Source organism: Neolamprologus brichardi, chromosome 6, assembly GCF_056152115.1.
Source record: "Neolamprologus brichardi isolate AB-2024 chromosome 6, ASM5615211v1, whole genome shotgun sequence".
Classification (NCBI taxonomy): domain Eukaryota; kingdom Metazoa; phylum Chordata; class Actinopteri; order Cichliformes; family Cichlidae; genus Neolamprologus; species Neolamprologus brichardi.
Window position 1 is genome coordinate 30,269,505 of NC_142109.1, and position 12,142 is coordinate 30,281,646.

General features: G+C 40.5%; 2 protein-coding genes across 2 annotated transcripts; both read right to left on the reverse strand.

Annotated features, from left to right (window-relative positions):
- Positions 1-552: 552 nt before the first annotated feature.
- cpz (carboxypeptidase Z) lies at positions 553-8,705 on the reverse strand. Its single transcript, XM_087842094.1, has 13 exons — positions 8,404-8,705; positions 7,907-7,939; positions 7,173-7,224; positions 6,704-7,026; positions 6,387-6,602; positions 5,666-5,901; positions 4,089-4,250; positions 3,569-3,727; positions 3,352-3,487; positions 3,095-3,234; positions 1,795-1,894; positions 1,484-1,629; positions 553-1,380 (listed from the first exon to the last, which is right to left on the reverse strand). Exons 1-13 carry the CDS (start codon positions 8,495-8,497, stop codon positions 1,177-1,179), a joined length of 2,001 nt encoding a protein of 666 aa, XP_087698220.1. The 5' UTR covers positions 8,498-8,705; the 3' UTR covers positions 553-1,176.
- A 714-nt stretch (positions 8,706-9,419) lies between these two features.
- Positions 9,420-11,795, reverse strand: gpr78a (G protein-coupled receptor 78a). The gene is made up of 3 exons (XM_087842613.1): positions 10,711-11,795; positions 10,405-10,518; positions 9,420-10,009 (listed from the first exon to the last, which is right to left on the reverse strand). The coding sequence occupies exons 1-3, from the start codon at positions 11,382-11,384 to the stop codon at positions 9,766-9,768; spliced, it is 1,032 nt and encodes a 343-aa protein (XP_087698739.1). The 5' UTR covers positions 11,385-11,795; the 3' UTR covers positions 9,420-9,765.
- Positions 11,796-12,142: the final 347 nt, after the last annotated feature.

Consider the following 12,142-nt stretch of genomic DNA (forward strand, 5'->3'; position numbering starts at 1 on the left):
CAGATACAAGTCAATAACTTGCCAACTGTCATTTCACATTCTCCTTTCAGAAACGCAAAGAGTAATAATGTACGGAGCAGCTGGCAGCATTAACTGTGGTACTACATATATGACTACGGAGTTTGTTAGCAAAACAACTGTCGTGCAATGCTAAAAATCCCAACAGAGCACTTGGATAAGGCGCAAGGATACAGGACGCACTTGCACACCAGCACTACATGTTCTTCCGCTGGATAGCTTAAAAACATAAGAATAAAAACAACTTCACTGTGACAGCTTATCCTCTCTTCTGGGTATTCCTGAGATTCGCATGGACCTTTAACTCAACTCAAATGTGGAAATTTAATTGAACTGTGAAATGTTTTTCTAACATTTAACAAATTACTAAAGAAATGTATAAACTCTTTAATGAAGAATACAAATGGACTTTACGCTAATTAGAGAATTCATTGTTGAAGTCGACGAAAATACCATTATATGTTCTCTTGCGCCCTCTAGTGACATAATACGAAAACCACTCCCCGAAGTTGAAATATAATTGAAACAAATGAGTGCCAGAAGTATTCACTGTTTATTTGTTATGCTTGTGGGGGGAAAAGCAAGGTTTTCTACAGTTTTGAGATGGCACAGTGTTGCTGCTAATCCAAGCTCTATGTCACATGCTGTTACTGATCCAGAGTGCTTACATTTTTTGTGTATTGTATAAAATATGGATAAATGTTACAAGACATTTACTTGTACATGCCCACAAAAAATAAACATAACAAATCCCAACTCATTTTTTAATGTACACAAATGTGTGCAGATGCAGTGTTGTAAAGCTGTAAGCAAAATATCAAGTCCCATATCTTCTATTGTGTTCTTTATTGTGATGAGGTTTTAGGGGATGATTGTGGCATCCATATTTCATTCATTATTCAGTAAATGCTGCTTCAAAGTAATGCTGCCAAATCTCACTCACAGCCCAAAATTAAATGTGTTGCCCCTTGGAAAAAATGCTAATTCACTTCCTTACAGGAAGTACTGCAATGTGTTCGGTTACTGGTGGTTAGTGTCACAGCTCCTGCTACATAAACGCCTCTGAGAACACCAGTGGGACTGGATGTAAAATGGTCCTTCACCAGTCTCCTTTTGTGGTGGATGTGGTAATCAGGATCTTTATTGTCCCAAATGTGTCTACACATTTCTCAGCAGCCAGGTTGGAGGTGAGATACCAGACTGGGAGAAGTAGTTCCACCACCATGGTTTTTCCTCCCTCTCTCTCCCACTATCACCCACATCTGGATCCCTGTATTGCTCAAACTGGTTGTAGGGGTCAAATCGATCCCATGTGTCTGATGTGGGGAAGAGGTGGTCATCAATATCGGGCTCCACGGGAACCTGGATGCGGGACATGAGTGAAAATATTAGAGCAGAGGTGAGGAAGGAGGTAATATTTAAAAGAAGGTGGTACAGAGGGTACAGCGGGACTTTGAAGACAAACCTTCTGCAGGACAAAGTCAACACGTCCAGCCTTGCTCATGGTGTGAGGCAAATAAACTCTCTTGCTGACCTTGGAGTATCCTTTGGCTGTGGCTGTCACGATGTGAGTTCCAGGGTTAAGCAGCCTCCAATAGTCTCCATCTTCAGCTGGAAGAAAGGCAATAAGTAGACGCGGAACGGTGGGAGGGAACGTGAAGAAAGTTAAAAGAAGAAAATCAGTAAAATGTGTATTGTCTAAGGTTAATTTACACATTTACAAGTGGATAAAAAGTAAGACTCCAACACATCAAATATTGACATAGTTATGTATACCTGTGGTGACATCTTTTCTAACACCCCTGATGGAGATTGTTGCATCTTTTATTCCATTACCATTACCATCCTTAACTATTCCCTTTATTCCTCTGTGGACCTGTTTCGAGAAAAGGAATACAATGGAAAGATTTGTCAAGCGTTAGTTGGTTTAGTTTTTTTCCTGAACAGAGTAATTATCCATGCGTTCAACATTATAATTTAGCAATTCACTTACCATCGATGATTTATAGTATAGATTTATAGTATAGTATAGTATAGTATAGTATATATATATATATATATGACATATAGATTATGAACACGCTACTATATCTTGTTTAACTTTGAAATATTAAAAAAAAACCTTTGAAATATTATTATTTGAACAGATATTTCTCTTTATTCACAGTTAGTGAATAAAGAGAAATATCTTTATATTTGATGACTCACTTACCTTCAAACCACATGTAGAGAATCTTGTGAAAAACCTGAAGTTAAAACTGAGATTTTATTTTCAAAATAAGTTGTGTTTCTCTTTTAATACAAAGAAGCGGCTTGTTGCTGCAACATTCTTGCCTGTGCTGGATTATGGTGATATTCTATATATGAATGCTTCTGCTCAATGTCTTCGAATGGTTAATTCTGTGTATCATGCTTCTCTGAGGTTCATCACTAACCGTAAATTTCAGACTCACCACTGTGAGTTATACTCTCAGGTAGGATGGCCTGCTTTGGTAAGTCGGAGGAACTCTCATTTATACAGTTTTATATATAAGGCAATACTTGGGTTGCTGCCTTCTTATCTATGTTCCCTGCTTGTAATGAAACGTGCTGGTCGGTATTCTCTTCGTCCGCATGGTTACTTGTTGCTTTCTGTTCCATTTGCCCGACCTGAACTTGGTAAAAGAGCTTTTGTCCATTTAGCACCCTCGGCTTGGAACAAACTGCAGAAGGAATGGAAAATGACTGAATTTATTTCATTAAGTGTTTTTAAATCTAAACTACGAATCCTTGAGGCCAAGTCCATAACATGCAACTGTTTCAATTAGATTGATTGTCATTTTAACTGATTTTTAAATTTATTTATTTATTTTTAATTGAATTTTATTGAATTTTATTTTATTTTATTTGTATTCTTTCACTTATTGTTGCATGTGTGTTGTTGCTGCCTGTGTTTGAGTAATTTCTGTAACTGTGAGACACCTGCTGCTGCCTATCTCGGCCAGGTCTCCCTTGAAAAAGAGGTTTTTAATCTCAATGGGATTTTCCTGGTTAAATAAAGGTTAAGAAGAAGTTAAGAAAAAAAAGTGACACTTACAGATTCAAGAAAACTGAGGAGAGCTTCTTTATTCCTCTTCCATTCTGGGTACAGCTCAGCCTCTGAGGGGAATTTGTCGCATCCAAGCTCCACGGTTATCTCAAGACAGTTAGTGTGTAAATAATTAAAGTCTGACATACCTGCAAAAAGTAGGAGAGGTGCACACATTGTGGGAAACTTGGGGAAAAAAATATTTACGTAAAGAAGTTTGATTTATGTCTTTTGCTGTGAGAATTAAGGAGTTAAAAGTATCTCACCACCAGCAAAACTGTACCACAGTGCCCCATTGATAATCCCCCGAGTTCGATAAAAGGAGGCACCACACCTCTCTGTGTCATTGTTTGACATAGTGGCATGAGCATCGGCATATGTGCGAGCCAGCTGCTTGAAGACCTGAGCATTGGCAGATTATTGGCCAAGGTAGACATTGATTGTTGTTAGAAATCTGCTATCTATAAAATTCCGCTCCCCTACCTGTTCATCTGGAGTGGGGGAGAACATCCGCTCCTCAAGAGGATGTCTAGAGTAGTCAAATGGATAGGAGATCACCAGATCCCCTCCGTGGAGGCTGGCAGACTGAACGAAAGGCAGAGACCTGACCCACTTCATCACTGCGTAAGTCTCTGGTGCCACCTACAGTAAAAAGAAAAGATTGAATCATTTTTGGAAGCCAATATGAAATAACTGCTGGAGATTATTTCTGGTAATTGTTAGTAAATTAGTACTACCTTCTTAAGTCTTGATGCATGCTCAATCATCCATGTACAGAAATCCCAAAAAGTTGCTTCTGGTCATCTGGATGTAGCGTTTTCAGTGGGAGAAACTAAAACTGCTACTTTCAGTCATTATGCAAATGTTCTGTTAATAAGTTTGGGGAAACCTACAGTCAGCTAGGACTGAAGAAGTCACTTGGATGACTGACAAAACGTTTCTGCCACTGAAAAATCTCTACGTCCAGAGGAACAGAGTCAACTTTCTGGCACTGCCTTCTTACCTTCCCAAACCAGTATGCGTCGGGAATCGGGATGTGGTCAGTACGGTAGTGCCTGCTGCGTCGATTCCGGTACAAGGCAGACGTAAGGTCCGGAAAGTTCCGGTTCAGGTCAATATTCTGGGCATTGGTTCGACCGTTGGTCCAACCGTTCAACAAGTGACCCTGAAACATTTAGATTCACACTAAAAGCATTAAAATGTGTAAGGCTGATGAGACTGATGACAACATTAACTGTAACGATGTCATGTCCAGACATTAGTAGGTGCCGTGATTATATTAAGAGCAAGATATTATGATTATTAGTCAGGAATCCAAGAAGGAACATGTTAGACTATGACTGTTAATTCTATTGTTAACATGAAGACAAAATCATATATCCGTCAAGAGAAAGAGTAGCGAATAGAAGCAGAAGCCATTAAGTCTTAAACATAAGATGAGATGAGATAAGCATTATTGTCATTGTAAGCACAAGCATGCAATAAAATTGGAATGAGCACAACAATTTCTTTATCTCATCCAAATAATCAACAAAGTTATTTTTTTTGGATTATTTAAATTGTTACATGCTGTAAACATTTATGTATATGTGTCCATATAAAGAACAAATATTTCAACATTCTGTTTTAACTCTCTCTCTCTTTTTTAAATAAATACAAATGAAAAGTTACCACACTACATGCGGTACATAACATTTAAAATATGGTCATATTCATATAAAATGTGTGATACGCTCTAAACTTTTGTATTTAAATCATGCTCTCTGGATAAATCACTCAGAGCAGTAAATGTGTTTGTGGGTGCTGCTGTATTTAAATTACTGCACAGTACATGCGATGACAATGGCAGTTCTAACAGTGGACTTCATAATCTTTTTATCAATCCTGTATCAAACAGCTGACACACACATTAAAGCATGGAGACAGTCAGTGTATTCTTTTTATGCAGAGTGTGTCAGAGGCGCAACATCAAGGCTGCATGCCTATGCAACATTTCAAATAAATGTTCCACCACCAGTGTTGTTATTCCGAGTATTCATTAAGAGATGCCAGCATAGAAGTCTCGCCGTGTTTGAGAATCCAGCATAACGCGTGCCAGAATAAACAGAGCTCAGAGACTTCTACAACTGTTCAACAGGCAAGTGAAGCAAGGTACATGCAGATTTCCCACTGCCAGCTATGATATGTATGCAAACTTAATTTCAGAAATGTTGAAACCCTGGCAAATTCAAATCAAAGTTTATGCATTTGTCTGGGAGTAGGTGGACTTGCGCTGGGCAACAAGACAGACAAGCAGACAGGCTGACAGAGAAAGAGGTAGGAGGTGGAAGCCTGGAGTCATTTCGTAGAGCTTCTGTGCTTACACAGTTATGTATTAAATAGTTAAAAGTTTCCTCTTAAGTTTCAAATTTCACAGTCCACAATCCACATTGAAAAGCTCTGTGCATCAGCTGTTCTTAGCAGATTGACCCACTCTTCCACCTTCACACCTGAAGCTGAGCAGACTAAATAGACCAAGATCAATCAATAAATTCAGATCGGATAATGACAGTTTGCCTTTTTTCTGTTAACAATATTTACTTCATGGTTGATGAGCTCCGGGTCATTGTTATCCTCTACCTCTGAGGCAGCTAGCTCATAGCCATCGGGGTTCATGGAGGCTAGAATATGGATGCGAGTGGTGTTGATGATGGTCTGAATTCTTTGGTTTCCCAGGATATATTCCGAACACAGGTACTGGGCCAAATAGATGAGCAGCTGGCGGCCCAGCACTTCGTTGCCATGCATGTTGCCCACCAACTTGATCTCTGGCTTTACTACAGTTCATGGACAGAAGTGCAAATCATTAAATCTGCATTCTCTTATTTATTTTTTTAAACTTTTGCCATTTTGAGCAAAACAAGCAATAAACACAAATCAAATTATGTATTTAGGTAGTTGTTCTGATGAATTTAATAACTGTGTGTGTGTTTAAACAACCTAGGAGGGGAGGGGGTCAAAATAACCTTTCAGGTATGTTTGTGTCAATTATCTACTTTTAAAGAAAGCACCTGGCTTGTTAGCTGACACTATATTGAGAATATATATTTAGTGTAGAAAATCTAAAGCTAAAAACAATTTTAAGAGGGCTAATATAAAGCCAAACAAATAAAGATGAGTAAGGGATCTTGCATTTAAGACATCAAGCTAAATAATGGTAAAACCCTGCAGAGCTGATAGGAGGTGCTATTCGCTGATAAGATCACAAATAGCAATGCTGTATGTATAACATCATACATTTGCATTAACCTTCCTTACTCACATAGCTCATGTTGTCCTGGGTTGTTGGTGAACTCAATCACCAGTAGATCCCTGCCCTCGGTGCTTCGTCCGATGCTGTAGACGTGAGAGATATGAGAGCACTTGGCTGCTGTTCTCTTCAGGATGCTGTACATCTGTGCATTGGAGGTGTAGGTGAACTGAATGATAGTACTGGGCTCCTGAGGAGTGAGACTGGACAGTGCTTGCTCCTGTCTGGCTGGAAGAGGGACACCAAGATTTAAAGGAAGCCAAGAAGAGTGCTTCAAAAGAGCGTCAGACTTACTCAGGAAGTATACAGAGCATCAACATGACCTTTACCTTTCAGCCCTGCCAGCGGATCAAAGCAGCCTTCTTGGTCACTGGCAAAGAAGCGGTCACAATCCAGGAAATAAGGCCAGGCCATCTCAATGGCCTCAAAGGCATGTATGCAGTCCTTCCTCAGTGCCTCACATGTGCTCCGGCAGGGTTTGACCATCTTGTCATCTCTGCAGGGTGAGGCCAGTACTGAGCAACCTACAAGACGAATCTCAGGGGAGCACTCCCCATTCAAAAGGCCATGGATGACACTTAGGAGGAGGTACTCTGCCCCTGACTCTGCCTCCAAACGAGTCCGATGACCAAGGATGTTAGGGAATATGGTTCTGGATATAATGTATACATGATTTTTAACAGCATGATTTACATCAACATGTAAAACAATAAAAAAAAAAAAACAGCACCTTATGAGACCGTTGTGTAGTGACAGTTTTTGTTGGCACAGATTTCTTGGCCAAGCCCTGTTACTTACCTAGAGTATTCCAAATCATTACAATAGCCCAGGTTCAGCTCTGTGCATTTAGCTGTTGGAACAGAGTAGATATAAAGAAAGATAAGGAGTCAAAAAGAGAACACACGTGGTTCGACTGAATCATTATTTTTAAGTATTCTTTACATGTTTGTTTTTTTTTTTTCCGCCAGTGCTCAAATATAAAGACTATACTGTAAATCACATATTTGCAAGTAGTTTGAAGATAATACCTTATCTCTTTGGATACAGTTCATATGGATTACATGGTTTGAGTTTTTCACATTCCTTCAGAGCTCTGATGTTGTATGATTATGTGTCATTAGCCCTGACTTGTTATGACTTGTTCACTGTCTCTTGGATGAGAATCAATGAGATAAGTTTTTTTGGGGGGAAAGCACCATTTGCTATCAGCTTTTATAAGATTTTGTGGGAAAACTGCTAATTTGTCTGATATAGCACCTCATCACAGAATAGACAAGCACAAATCCTCCCATACAGGCTGAGCCTTGGTACTGCATTTTTTTCTTTATGTCAGAGATTACAGATCTATCTCATCTATCTGGAGCAGATGCATGCTGCATCTTGTAGGTACAGCTCTTCAGTTTTACCTGACTCAAAGGTCAGGTCATGGGCTCAAAATTCAACTAAGGCCACGCTCCACGGCTAGGTTTACCCAATCGTTATTCAATCCATGCAGTTAAAAATTTGTCCAGTAAAAAAAAAAATGCACATACGTTTTTCTTCATATGCACTGTTGCTGCATCTTCCTGTGAAAAAATAAATAATACAAACTCAAAAATTTACAAACATCGCTCATTGAACGCTAGATGGAGACATCGTAACAACAATCCGAAGAAGAAACTCCATTTAAACTCACAGTTTATTCAGAAACAAACAGCAGCTGGCCATGAGTCTGTCACACACATTTATTCTTAAATCTCCCTTACACGTCTCTGCAGAGTCTAATTTGGTTATTATGTAATGAAACTGAGAAATATGCAGACTAAAAAAGCGCCTATTAGCTGTCTCGAAGCAGAGAATTAAAATGAATAGGTAGGCCTTGAAATTATTTGAATTAGTATCCGGGTAACTTAACATCGGAAGTCAAAAGCAGTCTATCAGCTAAACCGTGTGGACGTTAAGTTCTGTTTTAACTCCCACGGACTCTAAGCATGCATCACAGGTTTGGGTTTGCACGGTACGCGTATTTGTTTGGACCAGATGACCTTACCTAAATACTCGTCTCCTGGATGGCAATTCTGCTGCGCGACGCACAACGAAGTTTTCGCCCAGAAAAGAAACATTACCAAAAGTCCTAGCTGCATGTTGGAGTGCTTTGCGCTGCCAGAAAACTCGATGTGTGATGTGGCAGTGTGTGTTTGAAGCTGCCACTTTTCGTTTTCTATGCTGGATGATAATTACCACCCACAGGACGGAAACCTCCTTCCTTTGTTTTGTCGGTGCATCCCTGACCTGTAAAAACTGAGGCGAACCAGGAGCGCGGCTGTGCCGATCATATTTCACTGCACAGAGTGCTGTGCGCGTATGTGTGTGTATGTGGGGTGTGGGCACGAGGAAGAAACGTGGCTTGTGGGGGTGGGAGTAAGAAAAGTTTGTGTCTCTGCCTATTATTTGACATAATAGCGCTGCAGAGGCTGTTCACACACCAGTGTATGGATGGATTTGCACCATTAGGGTGTCTGAGAATCTTCATCGACCTTCGTGTTCCCGGCTTTTGTAAGAATAATAAGCCATTACCAAGCTGTAACAGGGATTTAAAGTGCTTAGCAGCAGTTTCCATGGGCTTAAGAGGAAGCAGCAAAAGATTAAAAAATAAGTATGATAGCTTCACAAGATTCTAGATCACAGGTTTCTAATTTTTTCTTTTAACCGTTCAATATTGGATACTTCTTCATTTTTATGCATGAACAGAGACACGTGGAAATATACGTTTAAAATATGTTCAGTTCATATTAGTTAATAAAAGATCACGATTATAATATTTGACTCACTAGTCTAGACTCATGCAGTATTGCAGTATACACTCACTTTAAGTACTCAAATAGAAGACTCGATTTTCATCTGTGGCAGTGGAGTTTATTTTTGAAAGTGCTCCGATATGACAATTTCACACATCTTCTTTGTATCTATTTTTGCACTCTATTTCAGTCATTAACACAAACAAAATGTAAGCATAAAACAATAATAAATGAGCAAATGGACAAATCCAGTGTTATCATACTTTATAGATACATTTCCACAGTACTAAACATGTTGCAGTTTTCATGTGGTTGTGCATCTCCAGGCAAACTAATGAGCCCTATGGAAACAGCAATCTGTAGAGGCTGAAAAGGCTTCGGCACACATCGGAGGTGAGAGGTGCCGTTCAGTATGAATTGTTACGTGTCCTTCACAGTTCTCCCAGTGGAAAATAATGTTCCTTTAACAGTCACATGACACAGTTCTTTGTTAAAAAAGTCCTTGAGCAAAGCATTGACTTCTTTCAATCTGCTGACCTTTTTGACTTTAAAGACTGTGACCTTTTACAAAAAAGATCAAAGCATTGAATCATTTAAAAATGACCACATCAAGCTCAAGTAATCCTGGCAAGACAGCTGTCATCTGTGGTGTCAAATGTGCTGCTTCCACTGGTCACAGACAGTAAGTAGTGATCTTTTCCTACAACTCGGCTGATAATACTAACCAGGACCTTCCTGTACTGCTGCCGCAGAAGACAGTAGACGAATGGGTCACTGGAAGCCTTGGCGTAGAACAAGCATTTGGTGGCAACGCCCCAGTAACGAGGGATGCGCACAGAGGGCAACAACTCCACCAACCTGTGGGAGTAAGACAGAAAAAGTAAATTCCACTTCCCCGGATGTGTATTTATAGCATGGAAAGTTATGGAAACAACAAAAGGCATCTGTTGCCTTCATGGGGGTTCTTCCCCTGTTATATTGGTTTAGAGGCAAGTTGTTTTATTTTTTTACTGTTCAAATAAAGGGTCTAATGCAATCCACTGCAACATTCATACAATGAATGAAACCTTATTAGGGCTAATTATGATGCTGTGTTACAGAAGTAATGACTCAACTTTATGGAAGATGTATACATTCTAGATATATTCACAACTTAATATTATAAAATATAGAAGACATTCACATTTTAAAACAAAGTTCAGTCAACTTTGGTGCCATGCTGCCATTCCACTTAACTACACTGGAAGGGTTACCTGGTGATAACATATGGTGAAAAGCAGAGGATGAAGGAGCCAATGAAGACGCAGATCTTTTTAGTGGCGCGCTGCTTTCTCTTCTTCCGTTGCGCTAGGCACCTCTCCTTCACACTGATAAAAAAAAAAAACACATTAATTTCTGACATTAATAATTAATAAACTCATTAAAATGTTACCTAATATTACGCAACCGTTTTTTTTTTTCAGTATGGCGTAACTAGTCAAGATTTCTTTTATCCAATTAAGCTGTTTTGAAATCAGAGGCATGTCAAACTCTTTTTTTTTTTTAAGAAAACACTCTACCTGGGGTGGATATCAACCAACAGAAGCAAAGTCTGCACTGTAATTACATCTATCCTCTTGCAGTGTGACTTAGCCACTCTCAAAACTTTCAGGTAAGCGAAGCACAAGACGAGGAGGCAGAGCGCAAAGCTGCTACCGTGGAACAGCGCTGTGAAGGTGGCGTAGATTCCCAGCTGAGACACCTGCTCCGAGTCCAGGTGAACTGTGCATGAGGCGTAAGTGTAGCTGTAGCCTCCCCAGTCCATCATCAGCTGAGTGAGAGAAAAGATGAGAGAGTGAAGCCAGGAGTAGGCCACGATCAGAAAAGCGTCCCTGTAGCGCATCTTGCTGGAGTATCTCAGAGGAAATACTACCGCTATCCACCTGTCCATGCTCAGCGCCGCCATGCTCAGCATGGCATTACTGGTGATAAAAGTCTCGGCAAAGCTGACGACGTGGCAGAACAAGTCCCCCAAGGGGTTTGCGCCACTGACCACCCCCAGAAAAGTGGCAGGCATGTTGATAATACTGAGGAGGATGTTAGATAAAGAGAGATTTATCATAAAGATTCCTGGTACATGGGCTCTTAAATCGCTGCTCTGAACGAAACATAGCAGCACCGACAAGTTGGTCAGCAGAGAGACAACAGCTATTATCACAATGGACACTTCCAGAAGGAACTCCGGTATGCTCATATCTCGTGGTTCGTGTTAGCAGCAGCTGTGGGGAGGATATTATGGAGAGTCCGCCATGCTCTCTCCTTTTGCCCCCCACCAGCTATGACTGATAGTCATTGCCACGTGCCAGACGCGCACTTGTGAGCCAAGCAGAGAGAAAGCGCTGTCCGGTGCTGAAATGCCTCAACAAACCTTCCCGTCAGCGTTGAGATAAATAACTTAAAAGTTGCTTAAGATTTCTAGGAACTCAAATACCACTGATCGCGCCGATATCTCCACTAATGACAGTAGTTTAGTCCAAATTGAAGAGCTGAGCAAAGGATAACACGAGATCGCCGGGTGGTCTCAGCGCTTACTCTCGATCATGCGCACTACCCGGCGCCTCCTCTCTCACTGGCAATGCCGTGCGCCCTGCACGTGCGGTCGGTGACTGGCTCATGTGACGCTTGAACAATATGCATGCGAGCAAGAGTTAATGTGAGAGATGGGGATGTTGTGTTTGCATCCAGCTTTTTTTTTATCCCAAGTTTTTATCCCAAAAGACAAGCTCAGCTGTGCTGTCTGTAACTATGGAAGGAGAGCAGAGCTGTGTGTGTGTGTGTGTGTGTGTGTGTGTGTGTGTGTGTGTGTGTGTGTGTGTGTGTGTGTGTGTGTGTGTGTGTGTGTGTGTGAAAAGCTTGACTCATCCTAACCACAGCTGCTTCATGCCTTACTCTAACCTTTTATTCTAGATATGAAACACATACTCACCTTATAATCGAATGACCTGCCTCAGC